Here is a 22,408-nt window from a genome sequence, read left to right on the forward strand (position 1 = left end):
TACAGCAACACACACTCTCTTACTCCTGGGAGCAAACCCTGGACAGTCAATATGTTTGGTTCTCCTTCAGATAGGAGACTAATCCAGGGGGAATGCTGCAAGCTGTGGCACACACACACACACACACACACACACACACACACACACACACACACACACACACACACACACACACACACACACACACACACACAGACACACACACACATCTTGTCCACTTGCATCTCTTGCCTTCATACCAGCAGCCAGTATCCTCAGACATGGGCCCCTGTGATATTCACGCACACACACACACACACACACACACACACACACACACACACACACAAGCGCACGCACGCACGCAAGAAGCTGATCATATTTCCAGGCGGAGCCCAACACCCCCTCCTCCTATCTAAAAGCATTTCTCCCTCATCAGAGCACAAACGATGTGCTTTAAAGGAGATTTAATATAGAACAACATTAATACAGACATTAATTATCAGTCGTTGGAGTATCACAGATTTTACTGAAATGATTGCAGGTCATATTTAAGAACTCACAGGTATAATCTTTTCCCTAGCGTGTCACATTTACTCATTTAAAATACAAAAAGATGGATCTATTTAACACTAAAATATCTGTTTGATTAGTTGACTAGTTGTTTGACTGCAACTGTTGATGTTTTATTATTTAAAAAAACTATGTTGGCTACTAATCCGTGTACTCACAGAACCTAGGAAATGACCCAAATACTTATTTGTGTCCCAGTACCCCAATAAGAACGTAGCACTGGTGGCGTCGGACATCCTCCACCTGCTGATCAGTCAGGTGGATCATCTGCAGAAGTTCCCTCCCGAAACTCCAAAGAAGATCGTAGAGGTGAGACATCCGAACAATCACTGGAACATTTCCATTTCTTATGTTATATCCTCTATGTTTATATGATATTGTGTAAAGCTATGGCGTTTATTTAAATACACCAAATCATGAATGAATGAATATATGCTTTATTAATTCCCGAGGGGAAATTTGGTGTCGACGTAGCAGCAATTTACAGACAAAAATAAGATATAAAAACAACAGGGATGAAAGATATATATATATATATATATATATATATATATATATATATATATATATATATATATATATATATATATATATATATATATATATATATATATATATATATATATATATACACACACACATATATACATATATACACACAATAATAATGAATAAATTAAATAAAATCATTTAGAAAAATGTTAATTTAGAGTTCTCAAAATGCTCTATGATCTATTTTGTTCTAATTGGCTGTCATTTAATTTTTATATCGGTATTTTTTTTACAAATAGTAACAGTAGTAGTTGCTGTAGTAGTAACAGTTTTAACATCAATTTTGTCTGATTTGTATTCCTCCTAGATCTTGATCGCCACCATCACACACTTGCTGCCTAATACCGAGTCTTCTCCTCATGAGCTGGACAAGAGGGTAACACACACACACACACACACACACACACTCACACTCACTCAACTTCTCTTGAACACTCACGACATTACTCATTTTGCGTCAAAAGTAACTCTGTGTGTCTGTGTGTGTGTGTGTGTGTGTGTGTGTCAGCTGGTGGTGTCCCTCCTGCTGTGCCTGTTGGACTGGGTGATGGCGCTGCCTCCAAAGACTCTTCTTCAACCCGTTCAAACACGAAGCCCTCCAGAGAAAGATCAGCCTACCAAGACTCTGCTCAGCTGTATTTATAAGGTACACACACACACACACACACACACACACACACACACACACACACACACACACACACACACACACACACACAGTCACCTGTGTTGACATGAGGTTTTACTCGGCACTTCTTGATAGTCGGTGTATTACCTACAGTAGAGTAGATGGCGATCAACATTACATCTGTAACAAATCTATATCAGTTGAAGTGTACGCTATATTTAGAACATTTTCCCCGCTTTACTTACCGGAACTGAAGCTGTTCTGTCCGTTAAGGCTCTGCAATGGCACAAAACTCTCCTTTTACCTCGCAGCACACAGGCGTTGATGGTCTACTGCTGTCTTGGACGCTTAGTTAGTTTGTGTTATTGGGTGACTTTAGTGAATCCAAACTAACCCTTCAAAACAGTGAAGTCACCCAATAGCACTAATTAACAAACCATCCCAAAGCAGAGGTGACCAGCAGCTCCTGTCTGCTGCGGATTAAAATGTCTGTTTCTGTCAACGGATTCTTTCTGAACTCCCCCTTTTCTTTTCAAATTGCCCAGGTGTTGCATGGTTGCGTGTATGGAGCGCAGTCTTTCAACAGTCCCAAGTATTACCCGCTGCAGCTGTCGGACCTGCTGAGTCCCGACTACGACCCGTTCCTGCCGCTGGAAAGCCTCCGAGAGCCAGAGCCGCTGCACAGCCCGGACTCCGAGCGCTCCAGCAAACTGCAGCCGGTCACTGAAGGTGATTTATCCAAAACGCCGCCGGTCCCTTCGAGGCCGGTCTTTGTGACAATTGGGTCTCTATGGCGCATCTTCAAGAGACGAGACTGAGCACGTGAATATGTAATTTACATATTCACGTGCTCAGAAACGTATCGCAGGCATATAAGGACGCCCCCAGTGCATATCCATATCCGGTCCGTAATTCTTCCATGCATTTTAAAGTGGCGCACCGACGAACACGCAGTGACCCAAAGCCGCCCACCAAACCACCGGCAATCACTAGAGATGGGAAGTGTGTGTGTGTGTGTGTGTGTGTGTGTGTGTGTGTGTGTGTGTGTGTGTGTGTGTGTGTGTGTGTGTGTGTGTGTGTGTGTGTGTGTGTGTGTGTGCACCTGACTGCATCCGTGTGAGAGTGTGTATCGTCCCCTGCTGTGGCCCACCAGGACACAGTGTCTCGTCTAATGACTGGAGCACCGCGATAGACCATGCTCCTCTTTTCTCTTTCTCTCTCTTCATTTGGATCTTCTTGTCTTTGCTGCTTCACTTCCGTTCATCTATTACACTTTTAACATTATTCTCTGCTAATATTCTGCTCACTTCTATTTCTTCTCTGGTCATTTGTCTTTCCTTTTATTCGCTTCCCTCCTTCTGAGCTCTCCTGAGGTTTCGGGAGTTGTCGAGAATGTCTGGTCAATACATATCTGTACTCTACACACAGCCCCGTCAATCAGGAGCTCTTGGAAGAAGTGTGTGTGTGTGTGTGTGTGTGTGTGTCACAGTGTGTGTGTAATGATGTTGATTAGCCAGGATCTGCTGGCAGCACAGTGTGTGAATGCATTGGATTCTGCTCAGCATGGGGCAAAGTATGTGCAAGCTGAACGTGTGTGTTTGGAACTCGCTTTGGCTTCTGCTGAAGTTTCGTTGCAACTTGGAACCTAAATATCAAGCCCACTCAACGAAAAGCGTTTAGAAATGGACCATCGACTTGTAATACCTCAATAACCTCATCACCTCGTGAGTAACGTGTGTTCTGTCTCTCTCTCTGCAGTCCACAGCAGAATTCAGCAGGGCCTGGTTTCCATCGCAGCCAGAACCGTTATCACACACCTGGTCAACCACCTCGGACACTATCCCATGTCTGGAGGGCCTGCTACTCTGTCGAGTCAGGTACTCTCACTGGGTGTTCTGGTGGTAATATTGGCAGTAATGCGCTGCATGGTATTTGATGATGGTCACCTGATCGTCTTAAAGGGGAATACAAAATAGCGTTCACTACTTTTATGTAGATCTTTGCGTTTTGGCCGCAGCAACAATTTGCCCGTGTGTTTCCAGGTGTGTGAAAACCAAGACAACCCCTTCTGTGAGAGTGCAGATCTCGGACCGGAGCTTTTCCATTCACCAAACCTCCAGTTTCTGGTCCTGAACGGCTCCACGCTGCTCTCTGTGTATCAGGTAACCTCGGTTGAAAGAAAATGACCCCTGGACAAAATTTGACGCGTATGTTTTTTTTTTTTTCAAACTCCTATCGCTATCACACAACATTACTTTTCGCCCAGTTTATAATGTGTATAATCACGATTCACCTGAAAGGATCTAGTTCATCGTTGATCTTAAAGGTTAACTTTGGACCCTGGTCAAAGTGCTTCTTTTTGCCCCGCGTCATCATAGGGGTCTGACAACATTATGGAAAGAACCCTCAAAGTGTTTGTTTAGTTTGAACCTTTCTGTTTGTTGTTGTATCAAACCAAGTGTCGCTCGAGGAGAAGTGAGAGAGAGTCGTGCCACAGCATCGAAAGTTACACCGAGCTACACTTTTCTTTTCTCCGACACAAACACAGACTCTATTCTAATAACGATGTGACGTAGCAACAAGCTCGTCTACAACCTTTGAAAGTTTTCTAACTTGAGTCTTTGTTTTTTTGGCTTATGTCTGAGCATTCTTATTGGATTGCATGGTTATGTATTCTACGTGCACCACTTGTTAAAGGTGCTCTAGAAATAAAGCTTCCAAATGACTAGTAACCTGATGTTTGGTACATTGAGTGTTTCACCGCTGTCCCTTCAGGGCTCATACGCTCATGGAAAACCTGGAAAAGTCTTGGAATTTTAAAATGTTTATTTCAAGGCCTGGAAAAGTCCTTGAAAAAAATAAAATCCCAAAGGTTTAGTAAAAGTCATGTAAATGTGTTTTATTCATGTGTTCATGTCGTTCATTTACGCTGAGTTTGAAATAATTAATATGCTTTTAAAAGAAAGAATCAAAATATAAGCAGGCATACATACAGGCATCTATATAAATGTTTATTCTTTTAATCAAACTATTGTCTTATTCTCATTGTTAGTTTAAATACTACATTTACTCACTTTTTCATGTTTACATCCAGATTTCACTAAATGGAAATTTGGTTTAAAGTTATGAAAAAGTCATGGAAATCCATTTGTCAAAATGTGTCTGAACCCTGCCTTGTCATGCTGTATTTCCCAGATCCGATCAGAGTCTGGTGTGCCAGGAGGCGGAATGACGGCTGGTCTGTCCTCTGCTCCCGCTTGCGTTCGCGTCATCGTCCGAGACGTCGCCGGAAAGCACTCCTGGGACTCTGCCGTCCTCTACGGTCCTCCGCCGTGTTCCCCGAACAGCCCGACAAACGCGTTCCCGTCGCCTCACGGCCTCCACCCGCGCACCCCGCCAACGGATCCACTGAAAAGGATGGAGGGGGCAGTGAAGAGCGGAGACAGCGAAGGGGAGGGGCAGGAGGAGAGCGAGGCAGAGGACGCGGGGAGAGGGACGGAGGGCGAAAGACAAGGGTCTCCAGAAGAGGAGGGGGAGGACGGAGAGGAGGAGAGGACGGCCACAGAGGAGGGGACAGGAGAAGGGGAAGAGCAGGAGCTGGGGGAGGAGAGGGATCGAGGCGAGTCGGGCTCGGAGCAGCTTCCGGCTCCGCCGTTGGCTAAGCGAGTGTGTCGGGAGGCGGTGCCGGCGTGGGATTCACTGAGGGAGGGCGACGACTCGCTGGATGAAATGCTGCAGTACCTGGGATACTCGAGTCCCGAGTGTCTGCAGAGAGCAGGTATTGGACTTGTGTCCCGAATTGTCATCATGGTCATTCAATCCACGGTGCCGTTTCTAAAACACAGTCCTGTTGAACGTTCCGAAGCTCTAACGGGAACGAAACAGGAATTCTGACCACACCACTGCTAAGCTTGTCTCCCCATTGGTTCCCTCAGGCTTGCCGCTCAACATCCCGGCCCCTCCTCCGGCGTGCGTTTCCGAAAAGCAGGAGAACGACGTGATCAATGCCATCCTGAAGCAGAGCGCTGCCGAAAGAGAGTTCGTCCTCCAAGTACGTCCTGTCCACATTCACGCCAATACAATTCGTTTTCTGCCTTTTGAATCTCTGATTCCGTATCTCCACAGCATGAGGTGGATCCTCAAATAGAGGTGGATCACAAGTGCAGCTCTAGCCACAGGATAGTTTGACAAATACTGCTTTGCAATAAATCCAAAGCTATTATCAAGACAAAGGTCTCAGTTCAAAAGTCAAAGTCAGTTTTATTGTCACTTCTTCCATTTGTGCAAACATACAGAAGACCTGAAATTGTGTTTCTCGTCTGTCTGACATAAAGTGAATAGTGCAAAAACAATTAAAAAAGTAAAAAAAAATAGACAACATATAACATACAAACAACATATAAACATAGTGCAAAAGCAGTTGAAAAAGTAAAAAATAGACAACATATAAACATATATACAACATATAGCGGTCAGACAAGGTTGTGATATTGTGGAAAACCAACATCAGAAACATCTTTCTGATGTTGGTTTCTCCATTTAGATACTTTGATTTGACAAAATGTATTTAATAGTAGTGAGATCGCAAAAAACTTGCCTAGTCATTTTCTCAGTCATTTTCTCACACCTTGTCGCTTTCTGTTTAGTTTCCTTGATATTTTGTTATTATTCATTTTTGCCATGGTGGAACGTTGCAGAGAGGAGAGGAGATGAACATGAGGGCAGTGCAGCAGACTGAACCGGAGACTGAGACGCCACAGTCAGCCTTCTACTACTGCAGGCTGCTGATCAACATACTGGGGCTCAACTCCTGGGAGAAGAGGTGAGACCAGACACAGGCTGATGCAAGAAGCCACACATTAACATGAATGCAACAATATAAACCTACGTAATGCAAACAGTTTGGTTATGTTTGACTTTGTGTCCGTGACGCCTCTCAGTCACTTTGTGCTGTAACATGCAACTGAACAGCAGCTTGCAACACATTTAGTTTGTGGGAAACCAGATAATGAACCAAGTTCAGATATTCCTTCATCTTCATGAGGACATCTTCATGCTTAATTATATGGAGATAATAATCTACTTTATTATAAGAGACTCCACTGCATATTCAGTTTATGTGTATTAACCATCTCGTATTGAGTGTGAACGGAAGTTTTTTTTTTTTTTTTGGACCTTTCCCGACATTTTCTGTTGCCTTTAACTCTGGATGTTTTTTGGCCGGGAAATCTAAAAGCTATGATGTTTACATGCCTCTATTCATGCTCCCTACAGTACCAACAGTGTGTTGCTAACATGGTAAATACTGATATATTGATGCTCTCTGGGCTGATCTGGTTAGCTGCTTAGTTACTTTACAGCTAACGGTACGAAGCGACCAACACCAGATCAATGCAGCAGAGCTACATTACAGCTCGCCGGCTAACCTTAGCGCCCTTGCTTGTTATGGTTAGCAAAATACAATATTTAGTTGATATAGTTTCACGTAGTACCTTTAAACTCTTTTAAACTAAGACGAATCAAAGTGAGACTACACATTGATGCCTAAGAAGTGAAGAGGCTGTTTTTCAGGTTGCTGCAGAACACGTGTGTGAAGCCTTTTAGAATTCTCTTTGGTCTCCTGTAGAACAAACCACATGCCCGTTGAATGCAAAATACACAAAAATGTCACATAAAAAAAGTATTTTGTGTTAATTAGCACCCACTCACATGGCACACCATTTCATCTTCTCAATGACTGGGCGAAAATACATATTGTCCAGGTATCACTTCATATGTATCTGGCCAGCTAATGGACCCTCATCACTCTTTATACCTCATCCAGGGAATTGCACCGTCTGCATTCAGCCTGCACAATGGACTCCTTAGCACACTGCGAGTGTGTGTGCGTGTGTGTGTGTTTCTGTGTGTGGAAGAGTGAGATAATGAGTATAGTACTCTATTGATCAAACTCAACCCATTTGGAGTTAGAATAAAAGGCAGGAGTTGAAGAAGGGAATGATGGTGGGAGAAGTGGTGAACAGAAAACAGGAGGAATAAGGGACGTGTTGATGAAGACCGAAAATATACAATACAGCATTTAAAACGAGAAGAAGAAAAACGATAAGTGAGCGAACACGGAAGTGTAGGAGGTAAAGCTTGGATGTTGGGCGGAGAAGGAGGATAGACGGATGAGAAAAATACGAAGAGATTGTCTAATCATCGTTTTTTGTCCCCTCATGTCTCTCCAGGTATTCATATGGGACATCAGACACTGAGATACAGGCACTGTGTGTGTCCCCTTTTATGCTTTTCCCCATAATCCAGGGTGTAAATGGAGTCTTTGAGAGCAGAGAATGAGGCCATTACCAAGTATCAGTTTAATAAAGAGCAAATTGCTCTCTCTCTTTTTCTCTCTCCCTCTCTTTATCTCCTGCTCTTTCACTCTTTTTCTTTTTTTCCTTTTTTTTGAAAAGAATGACATGTCATTATCAGTCCACTCTGAGTCTCCCTGCTCATGTCTTGTTTTTTAATATATATATATATATCTATATCTCTCTCAGCGGTGCGGAGCTTTGTTTCTGGGACATTTTGAACCCTGAACTCGTTAGTTGACATAAAAGACTTTTGTTTTGATTCAGGTATCGGGTCCTGTCCTTTATTGTCCTCAGTGCTGATGACACTCGCTGCGGTCAGCATGAGATTCTGTTGCTTTTGCTCATTTTTGTCAAAGTGATAATAATACGCAGTCATCTGTGTTTTGAGAGTTGAGGCACCAGCATGCAACCGGAAGGGCTGATTCGATTATTAGTACAAATCTACCCAAATGATCATTTACTATCTACTTTTAGATGCTTTAAAACACTCAGCTTTGAATTCATTCTTGCTGGTATTCCGGTCTCTTTCACTAGAAGTCCTGCCAGCTCTACTTGACGTCTTATTTAGTTGGCACGGGATTTGTTGGGTTTATTCTTGCTAGGAAGCGGTGACAAAAACAAGCAACCGGCCAATTAAGGGAGACGGTGGTGGTAGCCAGTTAATGGTAGAGAGGCACAAGAAATGTAATCCACCTTATCAAATGCCCACGTGGTTTAGCACATGCAGGAAAAACACACAGAGCAGCAAAAAAACGGGACAGCAAGGAAAACAGGAGCTGCATCCGGACCCGAACAATTGGGGGACACTAGTACTTTTCAATGATGTATTCTAAGCTGTTTATTGTCAATTGTTTGTGGATGTTTTATTTCCCTTCATCATCTTTTTAAAGAACCACACTTGCCATGATGGCGCTTGTCAGCCTGTTAGGGTGAATGCAATGCAGATTTTCATTTTTCAAGCATTCTGGCCTGATGAAGATCCAAGTAGGATCCTTAAGCTTAGTGGCATGCAGTAAGTGTGCAGGCTTCACTTCTTTCTTCAGAGAGGCAGGACTCCTAACCCGTGCATGTATCTGTGTCCTGCAGGAGTAACTTCCATTTGTTGAGGAAGAACGAGAAGTTACTGAGAGAGCTGAAGAACCTGGACTCACGGCAGTGGTGAGGAAGTCAAGCACCTTTTTCATCCACAGCTCCCAACCTCTTTTTCATCTGTTCTTTCGGGTTGTAGTAAATTGCTACCAAGATATTTGTTTGAATCTCGCGTAGAAGTTGCTAAAACAACACGCGTGATCCGCTTTTCAGTCGTGGACGAGGCGCTCACTGTTGTTTTCTCTCACTCTCTTCCCAGCCGCGAGACTCATAAGATAGCGGTGTTTTATGTGGCTGAGGGCCAAGAGGACAAACACTCCATACTGACCAACACGGCAGGCAGCCAGGCTTATGAGGACTTTGTCTCTGGACTCGGCTGGGAGGTAAGAGCTTCTTCTCCTGAATGTCCACACAACGTTTTCCTCTCTCATCTTTTACATTGTGACATCTTTGCATACGTCGACATCTTATCTTTATTTCCTGTTACAGAGTTTGAGGGGACTGAAGCTAGTCGGGTTTGACTGATTCATCGTTCTATTCCAGTAAAAGGCTTTTCCTTGTGCCTCAGGTGGACCTCACCACTCACTGTGGCTTCATGGGAGGCCTGCAGAGGAATCGCAGCACAGGGCAGACCACGCCTTACTACGCCACCTCCACCACCGAGGTCATCTACCACGTCTCCACCCGCATGCCCCACGACCAGGACCACAACCTCACCAAGAAGGTAACACACACACACACACACACACACACACACACACACACACACACACACACACACACACACACACACACACACACACCTGTATCTTCTCTCCGTCAGGCGCTCGAGCATCCGTCTGTTCCATCATCTGCTGTGTTGCTCGCTCTCGAACTGCGGTGGAGCGTGTCTGTGCGGTGAGAGAGACGGCCTAATTAGTATTAATATGCATACTTATTGTTGTTGCTCTAATTTCATGTAATGAGGGGAGATGTGCAGTGAGAGAGGAGAAGAGAAGAAAACCTCTATACTCCTCTCTGTCGTTCCCTTTTGAAGCCTTTTTCCTTTTTACTCCTTTTCCAATCTCTTTTATTAGCCTGGAATGGCATTGCAAATGAACATAGGTCGCCACACACACACACACACACACACACACACACACACACACACACACACACACAGAGCTATCCATTGATGTCAGTGTTTCTAAAGCACACCAATGTTTCCAATAATTCTTAGATGAAACCATGTCTGTGTTTGTACGTGATGTAGGTGTGTGTGTGTGTGTGTGTGTGTGTGTGTGTGTGTGTGTGTGTGTGTGTGTGTGTGTGTGTGTGTGTGTGTGTGTGTGTGTGTGTGTACACCTGTCAACCCCCAGGCATCGGGGCGCTCTGCACATGGCCATAATGTCCCTTTAATCAGATCATACTTCCTGCTTCTCGGCCTATCACGTCGCTGCAGGCTCCTGATTGGATTATCAGCGCCTGGTCCGACACCATCCGTCTCCCTGATCAGCTGATGGGCCCCATCAAACACGCATAGTCGCAGGCGCGCACGCACGCGCCATAAACTTGTTTAACTTGACACAAACACACATCCGCTACGGGCTTTATTCACATCAGTCCGCGCAAATGACCGCGCGGCTATACATTTGTGTTAACTTTGGAAAAACAGAAGCGCTTACACACACGCACACACACACACGCACACACACACACACACACGCAGGCTGACAATCACATGTACTCACAGTTTGACGAATGTGTCCACAAAGAGGTTAAACTGCTAGACATACACATGTCCATACTGGCAGGTATTTATCAGCCGTCCTCCTGCCACACACACACACACACACACACACACACACACACACACACACACACACACACACACACACACACACACACACACACAGAGACTGCGGTGGGATTTTCGTCCATCGCAGGGCGTTTGTCCAGCTCTCACTCTTTGCTGTGTGTTCTGCTCCCCCTCATACGGCATCTGCTTGAAACATGATTAAAAGGATTACAGCTGCATTACGGCAACTGATTGCGACAGCGGAGATGGCAATTGAAACCATTTACATTTTTTTAAAGAATGGCGATACGGATCAGAGACTCACCACAAACATTAAGACTCCACTTTGCATTGTTAGACGGTGCCATCTTGTTCTCCTGATAGAAGGTCATAACTCTTGACTCACCAAATGGGGATAATGGCGAAGCTCTCAGCTCCTCTCGAACACGCTTGAATTGCAACCATCGTCGGAGGGGAAGTGCCTCTAAAATATATATTTGAAGGAGAGTTTGATGAATACGTCTCTCTTTCCCCTCATATGTTTTCCAGGCTCTGCTTAATATGTCAACGTGACGTACGGGCATCAGTATGTGTCATTATGACAAGTGGGGGAAGTCACTTCCAATCATGGAGAACAACTTGTGTTCAAGTCCTCATGTTGTCGAATTCAAGCCGGAGATGAGGACTTGGACTCTAGTCGGGCTTAAGTCGCACACGGTGACTTGACCTGGACTCCATCTCAAAGACTTGACACTCAGTGTGTGTGTGTGTGTGTGCGTGTGTGTGTGTGGGTGTGTGTGGAAATAAAGATACATTTCGTAAAACTGAGCATCCTGAAAGCAGGATAAACCTCAACTGTTTTCATTGCCGTCCGAAATCGTCCCTAAATTAATACAAACTATACCCCAATGTCCCAATAATAAATGACTGTTTTTCCTGCAATAATTGTATTTCCATCATTAAATGTGACATGACTGGAAATGATCAAATTATATAAATAAATTCATAAAAATATGTTACACAGACATTCGTGGGTTTATTCATATTACATTCATTCAATTAATAAAATATAATATCTGTAAACTTTGTATTACAATTTGTATTTATTTTTGTATTTAATTGGTTGTGCACACGTGAGACGGAGAGAGAAAGAGACGTTTTTCTCCTTCTTTGTCTTTATCTGTGTGTGTGTGTGTGTGTGTGTGTGTGTGTGTGTGTGTGTGTGTGTGTGTGTGTGCGCGCATGTCAGTGTGTGTGTGAGACACAGAGCTTTGTACTCTCTTGCTATTCAACATCATCAGAGGTTAATGTTATGCTTTCCTTTTTTCTTCTTTTTGCTGTTTTGTGTCATCCCTGATAATGTTCCCTGTTCACTGGACAGCTGGGTTCCCTTTGGTTTGAGCCCCAGCCGACACACTGTCCAATGAAATGAGGAGAGCTTTTTCGGGTTAACTAATCCTGAATCCGTCCATAATCAGCCGCTTATCCGGGGTCGGGTCGCGGTGGCAGCAGGTGATCCTGAACCGTACTTCTCAGAATCCTTGACAGAAGACAAAATACATAACGGATTCTATTCAGACAAACAATTCAAAAGAAATGTCTTTGTCTCGGCGCCAAGGCTGAGAGCGGCAGACACGTAGGAAGACTTCTGTGTGTGTGTGTGTGTGTGTGTGTGTGTGTGTGTGTGTGTGTGTGTGTGTGTGTGTGTGTGTGTGTGTGTGTGTGGCAGGCGTCAAGGTTAATGACAGAGCTGTCACCCGCCCTGACTGGAGCCCACAGAGAGAAAGTGAAACCCCGCACACACAACACTGAGAATGGCGTCAGACTCGATCCCATCCGTCTTCCGGCCCGTACTCCATCTTATCGGAGCGTCACTCGGTCTTCGTGTCCGCTCTCCATCTTCACACACTCACTCCATCACCCCCAGGGCCACCTCCAGCACACACACACACACACACGATCAAAAAGCCTTGGGTTTTTGATGGATTGTGTGTGTGTGTGATGTTTATTCCACTCTTGTCTGTTCCGTCCTCCAGCTGAGGCACCTGGGTAATGACGAGGTCCACATTGTTTGGTCGGAACATTCCAGAGACTACCGCCGAGGGATCATCCCCACGGAGTTCGGAGACGTGCTGATCATCATCTACCCCATGAAGAACCACATGTACTCCATTCATATACTCAAAAAACCAGAGGTAAAAATTCTGAATTTCGATACTGGACTCAAAGTGCCAGCGGTCAATGCTTTACTACCTGTGTTTCGGTGTTCCCTAGAATCCTTTGTCGATGGTTGAAAATGCCTCCGAAAACAGCAAGACGTTTAAACCCAAGAGGATAATTCAGTCTCCCTCTGGGCTAGTCAGTAACAACGGTCCATGCCAGCCAATCAGTTTCATTCCATCACAATGGCTCGGCTCTGGATGCCACTGCTGGGACTGTTCGATGGCTTTTTGGTGAAACTTGTTACGAACATTCATGGTCCTCAGAGGATGAGTCCTCTGAATTCTCATGGAATTTGGATTCTTTAAAGTAGCGATCTCGAAGGTCTCCGTTTCGTTCTCCGTGGTGTGAACACCTCAATTGGTTAACATATTAAATTAAAAGATTAAATTAAGATAGACGGACGTGGATAACCGGTCAAAAGGTTTTACGTCCCGAGACTCTTAACAATCATGAAATAGTTTCATTTAGATAAATTACCATTAATTACATTCTTCATTCAGGGCACAATTTGACTCTGTCTGATACTTAAGCTTAAGACCAGAGATCACCGTGGATATTATATCGATGCTCGGGCCGTGATATTTTCTGGGCATGGAGTTGGGTAGGAATAGAATAGTGACGTGCACAGCGTTTTGGTAAATAATTGTGAGTTTCCTTCCAGACAACACAGATATGCCTCCAGATTGACTAACAATCCTAGAGAGTCTTTCCCTGAGTCTTGCTGCTCTGGTTAATGCATCAGTCTAAAACACACAGACATTAATTCCACAGCACTGATAGCGTAATTCTATTTCAAACAAGACGTAACGCAATAAAATGCTGCTTTTTCCCCCCTGGATGACATAGATACCGCAGCACTAATAACATAACCGCCTTCTGCTTCATTCATTCTACAAAGCAAAACTATTGAATTATCATGAATCCAACGACCAGTTGGATGAGATTCTGAAAGCTCTGCACGGCCTCGGAGACCTGCGCCCCGAGTAAATCCAATAAGAAGTCTGGCCTTGGTCTCTTTGGTGGATTCCACAAGCAAAGTCTGGATTTAAATTAGACTTACTGAAACCCCAGTGGCTCCAAGAGATTATTCCGTTTCATAAAAAAAATCTTTGAGAGGCTGCCATGGACAGTAGATTCATTATTAACTCTAAAATGAGAAAAGAAAGTTCATTTTTTTTCTGCTTTAAAAGCCTGTTTCGCTGCTTGTCTCTGCAGGTGCCATTCTTCGGCCCACTGTTCGACGGTGCCGTAGTGGACATGGACATTTTGCCCACCATGGTCAGAGCCACGGCTATAAACGCCAGTCGAGCCCTCAAGTCCCTGATTCCCCTCTACCAGAACTTGTATCCTTTCGAGAGCCCAAACAAACAAAAAACAAACCAGAAGCCAAAGGTAGGTCCCTCATTTACTGCCATGCTACCAACCCCTCGCTCTTTTAAAACAGGAGCCGCTTGCAGGGTCTATAGAACCGGCCAGAACTTGTTTGAATCCTTGCACATCTGCGTTTTGAGTGAGAGTGTCGCTCCGGCGCTCAGCCCGAGTGTTAAGAATAGCAAATCAATGTCCAGCAGTGTTTGGCTTTCAGGGTATAAGTGCTGCTGTGATAGAGCTGTGTTTAGTCAGCTCTGAAGTGCTATATATCAAGTGTGTGTGCAGGAGAAAAAGAGGGACAGGCAGAGTGTGTGTGTGTGTGTGTGTGTGTGTGTGTGTGTGTGTGTGTGTACAGTCCGCCCGTTTGATCCGATGCAATGGTAGTTTTGGTTGGAACCAGCCCTGGCGGTCGATACTTATCGATGACTCTCCTCTCTAATGTCGCTTCTAAATGAGGATGGCTTTGCTCGCTGGACACACACACACACACACACTCACATACACACACCTCCACGCTTACACACACTCTTCTGTCTGACAAACACGGACAGTCGATTGTACTCGCACGGATGCGAGTTCCACGGTGGCACAGTAGTGCACATACATCCACATGCAGACGCATGCAGTGTCGGGTAGGAAGTGTACACACACACACACACACACACACACACACACACACACACACACACACACACACACCATTGTGAGGTGACAGTATCCCCTGTCGAGCTGAGCTACTGACAGATCATTGGAATTTCTTCTAAGCTGCACTTGGAGCAATTTGATTCCCCAATGATACATTCTTCCTGTCTGCCGGTTCTTTTCTTCTCTCCTGTCATTTCTGCTCCTCGTATCCAAATACATCTCGCCAGCGGCGTTTCTAGGATTCAAAGAAAGGGGGGGCTTAGCCCCCAATTTATTTTGGAGCCGTGGATATCCATTGTTTCAGACGGTTCATAGATTAGTTAAATCAGAAAGAGTGTGGTTTTGCTTGCAGTCATTCAGTATGTGGTAACAGAAGAGAGAGAGTTTCAGGGTCATAGTGAACACAAATATGAACTTTTCTCAAATAAACAGAGATAAGTACTTTTCCTGCTTGTAAAAAGAAGGGAATAAGATTTTGATCAACATTTACATCTATTTTGTTTTTTTTACATACCAGTGGTATTTTATGCTCATTTGGACACTATAACTGAGATAAAGATGAACTAGTTCAGTGTCAAATATAACATTCAATGGAGAGAAACAAAACTCCTTGGTATAGTTTACTTGGAGCTAAACTCATTGGGATATTTTACATTACTTGGCAGAGTGAGAAAGCCAGCGCAGCGTCCTCCCCAAGGTCCTAGTGCCCTATCGTTAAGTAGGCTATTGGATTGTAATTTGAAGTGGGAGAAAATATACAAACCAGAACACACGCACATATGTAGCATGTTAGAGTTATAAATAACTTGTCCATGTGAGAAACAATAGTTTAATTTAATGACATCACCAAAATAAAAATACATTTTTTTTTAAGACAAATTATTTGGAGGGGCTGAAGAACATTTTAAGAGGCCTAACGATGCGCACGTGTCTATCCTTGTGCACGTAGACAGTATAAAGAAAACAGGGACCCACTCGTCACATTTTTATTTAAATAAAAAAACATTTGGGAAAGAGGTAAGCAGGGAAAACAGAAAGAGCAGAAACGTTCATTGTGTTTCAGGCTGCGCGGCGCTGCTAGTCCCGTACGGCACCGGCCTGGGGGATTAAAGCGCTAGCAGCTCGCGCTAGCAGCTCGCGCTAGCAGCTCGCGCTAGCAGCTCGCGCTAGCAGCGCAGGCTACCCGATGGCCAGAGTGACAGCTTCTGACAAGGATTGACAGCTGCATGTGACATGCCAATGCCAACAGTCTGAGGAGCATCTTTTTGAATGAGAAGCATCCGGAATGGGGCAAGGGCCTTTTTGTTTAAGGAGAGCGTTTTGGTGGCGAGGCCTCTGCAGTCAAGGATTAAAAAAGGTTCCCTCAGCACAGATGGAAATGTCTGCTCATTTATTATGAATATAACCAACACTATTTCAAACTGTACTGTGTCGTGTTTTACCCTTGACTCCCTTCTTTTTTCTGTCATTGCTCCCTTTGTGCCTCATCTTAATTCTCCTTTTTGTGTCCCGCCTCCCTCCCGTTGTCTCTCTTCGTCCCTCTGTACTTCTGTCTTCCGTCACATTTCTCCCATCCCTCCCTCCCTGTCTCTCCACTTGCTCTCCTCTCGGCCAACTTTCTCCCGTCCTAACTTTCTGTTGCCGTCCACCCAGCGAGATGCAAGAGACGGAGGAAACCGTTATGCCCAGTGTGGGGCTGCAGCTCGCAGCTGACACCCCCAGACCCCATTGTGTGCACCTTCTCACACATATTAGACTTTGTCAGTGCTTTTTGTGTGAGCGTGCAGCCATCTTTACAACCGTGTGCGTTTCCTACATGTTTGTATATGAGGCTGTGTGTGCATGCATGTGTGTATGTGTGTGTGTACATGTGTCTCGCACGCTGGTTCTGAGGCGTCTGCGCGTGTCCTGGTGCGTATTGATTGGTAGTAGCAGCAGGTCGATGTCCCTGACAGGCTAAATTACAGTAATCAGTCATTATTGACTCCCCATCTCTCCGCTACAGCTCTCCTCCTCCCTCCCCCCACCACTCTGCCCTTCTCCTTCTTGTTTCTTTCCTTTTCCTTTCTCTCTCTCTCTCCTGCATCTCTGCCTGAACATCCCGCGACATCTCATTGTGCTTTATTTTTATTTGTTTTTCTTCTACAGCCGTCTTGTATCACTCCCTCTGTCTCGCGCTCTAATTCTGTCCCTGCGTTTTCTCCCTTAGCTCCCTTATCGCAGTGCATCTCTGCTTCTATCTCTGTCACGTCGTCTGCTTTCCCTCTTCCTCCAATTTCTTGGCTTCGCCCGCCGTCACTCCCGCCATCCCCCCCGCCGCTGCTGAAGCTCGCCGTCCCGAAACTACGAGAAACTCTTGACGTCTTGACGTGATCGCGATCCTCGACAATTCCTGTTTTGACTGCACAACACGCGTCTGACCTCGTTCTCCTTGGAGACCAAAACGTGTGAAACTTTTCCCAAGAGGAACACACATTTAAATACCAGTGCGTGGACGGCGTGTTGGTAAAGCGATGCATGGTATAGGACGTAAACAAATAGGACGTATACAACTCTAAATTCAGAGCGCTGCCGACACTCGAGGGTTCGATGCCCTCGTGTCCTGCCTCAAGCAGTGTTTGTGTGATTCTGAGTGCTGCACTGTGACATCGAGTATCCTCACTGAGGGGCTGCCGCTCAGAGGCCAATGGGGGATGGAAAGAAGGCTGGCAGGGCGAAGTGTGTCAGTGGTTAACTGGCATTTTTCTCTTCTGTGTTTTTTCTGTCTATCTCTGTCCGTCTTCCCACCTCCCTCTCTGTCTCCTGGCCCTCGGGGCGGTCCATCTGCCTTCTCTCTCTCTCTCGCTCTCTGATCTTTCATTCACCATGACCACAGCCATCCAGCACACACACACACACACAACACAGAGTGCCAGGCTGCTGGGGCAGCTGTGTGTAGGCACAGCTCTATCTCACATATCAGCTCATTGCAGCAAGAAAAGCAGTCCAAGACTCCCCGACACACACACACACACACACACACACACACACACACACACACACACACACACACAGTCCCTTTCCACATAGGGCCTCGCCATGTTCACAATGAAACGCCGGCTGATGACTCGTAAACACAGCAGCGGTAAATCTTTGGTCGTGTTGGAGGACGACGGGTTCCTCAGCGGGATCGACCCATTCTGAACTCCTGAGATGAACGGGAGGAGCAGACTCCTTTTAAAGGGCGGTTCCGCCTGCCCTCACAGTTCTGAGAAGCGGACAGGAGCACCGGCGAAGTTGCTGCTCCACCGCTGCCTCAATCTGTTTGGTTGTTTGGTAACGGCAAAGTCACACGGTAACACAATCAGTCACTAACTGACTTACTACTAAAGTCTGGTAGAATTTCTTCCTCTGGAGACAATTTAATCAAACTAAAAGCCCACTGGGTGACATGCTCCTTCATTCCTGTGTGAACACACATGTGTAGTTACTGTATGCACAGCTGGAAACAGTCCCCAAACAAAAGCACTTTTTGCTCCTTACTAGATTGTAGATCAAACTTGTTAAGTTAAAGGCTTATGTCCTAATTAGGAGATTTAGAGAAGGGAAATCAGAAGGAAAGGAAGTATTGAGCCACGGCCATAGGAAGTGAGAATATGGACTCAAAGCACAGTTGATAACATAATGAATGACATATGATATTGTTTTTCTGAATTGGATGACAATGCTTACAGCCTTGATTGCAGTTGGTCCCTAATGCTGCAGGGAATTAGTTGTTATGAGTAAAAAAAAACTAAAAAATTTTTTTTTTTACCACCGTAAAGTTTTTAATCTGAGTTCTGTGAGCAGAGCCTCCGCTTCGGCCAAGATTCACCTGTAAATCTCCTACAGCTGCTCTACTGTGTGTGTGTGTGTGTGTGTGTGTGTGTGTGTGTGTGTGTGTGTGTGTGTGTGTGTGTGTGTGTGTGTGTGTGTGTGCGTGTGTGTGAGAGCAAGCTGTGGCTGTCCTCCATCTGCTCCTGGGTGATTGTGGTTCTGGGGAACAATGTTGGAGAGACACTAAGCTGCTACACACACGCACACTAGTTCCAGCAAGTGTGTGTGTGTGTGTGTGTGTGTGTGTGTTTGAATTTTCAAATGTATATAACTCCATTTACTATTTCGCAGCGTCTATGTTGCATGTGTATATATTTCACTCTCAGGATTAGAGAGTGTGTGTGTGTGTGTGTGTGTGTGTGTGTGTGTGTGTGTGTGTGTGTGTGTGTGTGGGACATCCCCTCTAGTAGTTGATTGGCAGAGATAGCTGCACTGAGCTGGGGTCAGCATATGGCTCGGTGTGATAGCGATGCTGTGTGTTTGTGTGAGTGTGTGTCACTGCCTCTTTTTTTTCACACTCTATTCCCGGTGAAATGATGGCAGCTCTGGGCATGTAGCGCTATTATCCCCCATATCCACACACACACACACACAAGCGCCGCACGCAGCCAAACGCCCGGCGGCCTGCCTGCCTCCTCTTTGCCAGCTCGGACAATAGAGCCCATTGTCCCGCTCAGGCTCCAATCGGCCGTGTGTGACGAGGGGTGTGCGCGTTGCTCACCGCCGCAGAAAAGGTGAGGTCAAAACCTTACAATTTGAAGACATTTTTATTATCAGCGATGCTGAAATGGGGTCATGTTATCCTTGACCCTCACCCCCCTCCACCTCCCCCGAGCTCCTCTCCAGCCGGCAGAAAGCTGCACCGCCGGCTGTCTTCAGTTTGCTGCATTTGACGGAACTGTGCAATCAACAAATACGCTAGATATTAATTACAACTGACATCGCACTGATATTTCATAACAAAATATTCCCACTTTTTTTTATGAGAAATGAATGAAGGAAGATACATTTTCTGCACATTGCATCTTTCTGACGTGAGAGATGACGCTTCTGCGTACTGTTAAATAAATATGGATGATTATAAATGTGCTCTTACCTGTCTGTTCTTTATTGAAAAGCTCCATGAGCAGCCATTATGGCAAATTGACAGCAAATCGAAACCACACGCCGAAGCGGTATTTGATGCTTTAAGATACAATTAGGATTAGGTTAAGGGTCTGTGTCTTACGGGGGGGTAAGGAAATGAATGTGTGCAGAGGGGAAGGGGAGGGGGGGAATTGTGGTTAATTATTTCCCGTCGGGCAGATAGAGGAAATGAAAAGAAAAGGGTGAGGAGGAGGAGGAGGAGGAGGAGGAGGAGGAGGAGGAGGAGGAGGAGGAGGTCGTCACAGCTAATCGCTCCCACTTCTCCTTTGGGTGTGTAAGAAATGCATCAGTTTGTTTCACAGGGACATATTAGCACTGTGATGGCTGATACTTTGTAATCCGCATAATTTCAAAACACACTGTTAGTTGAATATTATGTGGACTTCACTCAATGTTATTTATCAAGATCATCGGGATAGTTTTTTAATAAATCATAGGGGGAATTCCTCCTCAACATTCAGCGTCTCAGCTGACCTAAAGAAAGTGAATTCAAGCCCGTAAGACTGAGAGCGAGCGACTGCTGGCAGGGGTGTGTCTCACACGAGCAACGCACAAACTCAACATGCATGTCTGTTTCAGGCAACACACACACACACACACACACACACACACACACACACACACACACACAGAGAAACAAACAAGTTGCTAGTGTGCAAGGAGTGTTACTCTAGAAATTGCTCTGTTTTTTTTGCTTATTTTGGTCTAATTTCTGAAATGTATGATTCACATTGTGTGTGTGTGTGTGTGTGTATACACATATGTACACACACGCACACACACACACACACACCTCGACGCCTAGTCACCGAGAGCTGTGCAGACACATGAGTTGCAGCCATCAGTGGCTTGATCACACCTTGCTGGAACAGACCCCCCTCTGACTGACAAGCTAATCTGTAGTGTGTGTGTGTGTGTGTGTGTGTGTGTGCGCGTGTGTGTGTGTGTGTGTGTGCAGGTGTAGACGTGGCCGTATGTGTGTGTGAATGTAAGTATTTTTATGTGACAAGGTGTTTAAGATTCAGGGCCGACCAAGACCATGACAGAGTGCAGCAGAGCAAACTCTGTGTCGTCCGCTCCGACAGTCTTCAGTCTGGAGACGGAAAGAGGACGGTGGGTTTTACAGAAATAAATCCATAACTGATGATTGATCAATCACTCTCAAAAATTAGTTTTGAAGAGAGACAAAAGAAGCTAAAAAGAGCCAAGTGTGACCGCATATTCCAGCAGGTGTTTTCAGCGTTTTTAATCACATTACTGGGCATGACAAATTACAAAAAACACGATTAATCAGTCATATATATATATATATTTATATTGAAGTATATTCAGTTTCATTAAATGTTCATACCTTGTGCTAGAGAACGTCTTATTGTTTCTTGCCACAGCTCATTTTGAGTAGTTTTTTGTGTAAAGATGGAAAGTACATTGTCCTTAACTTTGAATTTAACATGAATTGTGTATCATAAGCTGCTTCGAGCTCAGGTTCTGGTTGGATGTCACTTCCATTACTTTCATCATACTATTGTTTTATTGCGGTCATGTCACCGCCACCAGAAACGACAATCAGCGGATCAATAGATGCGTCTCTCGTCATGTCCTTACATTGTGTGATGAGTTGATGTGTCGCCTCACATATCCGTGTTAAAGACTCGTATAGTTTATGTGGTTGTGTGTCTGTGTGGAGGATGAATATTGTCTCACTGTTGTTGCTGCAGGGAAGAACAGGATCCATCTCCTTAATCAGAGAATTATTATCACCGCCTCTGTGACGCTCACCAACACCTAAAGGTGTGTGTGTGTGTGTGTGTGTGTGTGTGTGTGTGTGTGTGTGTGTGTGTGTGTGTGTGTGTGTGTGTGTGTGTGTGTGTGTGTGTGTGTGTGTGTGTGTGTGTGTGTGTGTGTGTGTGTGTGTGTGTGTCCGTTAAATAAAACTTGTAATTGTGCTGGCAGCTTTAGGGCTCCCCAGGGGTGACAGGGAGGAGTGTGTGTGTGTGTGTTTATCTATTTCACCCATTGACGTGTGTGTGTGTGTGTGTGTGTGTGTGTGTGCGCACACACAAACACATTCACACACACGTCAATGGGTGAAATAGTGGGGTGACAAGGGGCCAATTAATGTATCACTTCTGCTTTTCTCCTCGGCCTCTGTTTCTGCATTAGGTTAAAGAGCAGATGAATAGGTGTGTGTGTGTGTGTGTGTGTGTGTGTGTG

General features: G+C 45.0%; 1 protein-coding gene across 1 annotated transcript in view; it reads left to right on the top strand.

Moving 5' to 3' along the window:
• The window catches only part of ralgapa1 (Ral GTPase activating protein catalytic subunit alpha 1), a gene marked incomplete at its 5' end in the record, with an annotated part of 57,323 nt that overhangs the window by 22,221 nt on the left and 12,694 nt on the right, over nt 1-22,408 (top strand). Inside the window, 14 exons of the mRNA XM_079217211.1 lie at nt 751-861; nt 1,412-1,480; nt 1,613-1,750; nt 2,278-2,461; nt 3,491-3,609; nt 3,775-3,894; nt 4,928-5,510; nt 5,668-5,783; nt 6,430-6,554; nt 9,175-9,246; nt 9,437-9,560; nt 9,746-9,901; nt 12,991-13,149; nt 14,393-14,520. Of these exons, the coding sequence (XP_079073337.1) occupies nt 751-861; nt 1,412-1,480; nt 1,613-1,750; nt 2,278-2,461; nt 3,491-3,609; nt 3,775-3,894; nt 4,928-5,510; nt 5,668-5,783; nt 6,430-6,554; nt 9,175-9,246; nt 9,437-9,560; nt 9,746-9,901; nt 12,991-13,149; nt 14,393-14,520 (2,204 nt within the window). The remainder of the gene's footprint in view (nt 1-750; nt 862-1,411; nt 1,481-1,612; nt 1,751-2,277; nt 2,462-3,490; nt 3,610-3,774; nt 3,895-4,927; nt 5,511-5,667; nt 5,784-6,429; nt 6,555-9,174; nt 9,247-9,436; nt 9,561-9,745; nt 9,902-12,990; nt 13,150-14,392; nt 14,521-22,408) is intronic.

The sequence above is a fragment of the Taurulus bubalis genome (genome assembly GCF_910589615.1).
Source record: "Taurulus bubalis genome assembly, chromosome: 4".
In the NCBI taxonomy this organism is placed as follows: domain Eukaryota; kingdom Metazoa; phylum Chordata; class Actinopteri; order Perciformes; family Cottidae; genus Taurulus; species Taurulus bubalis.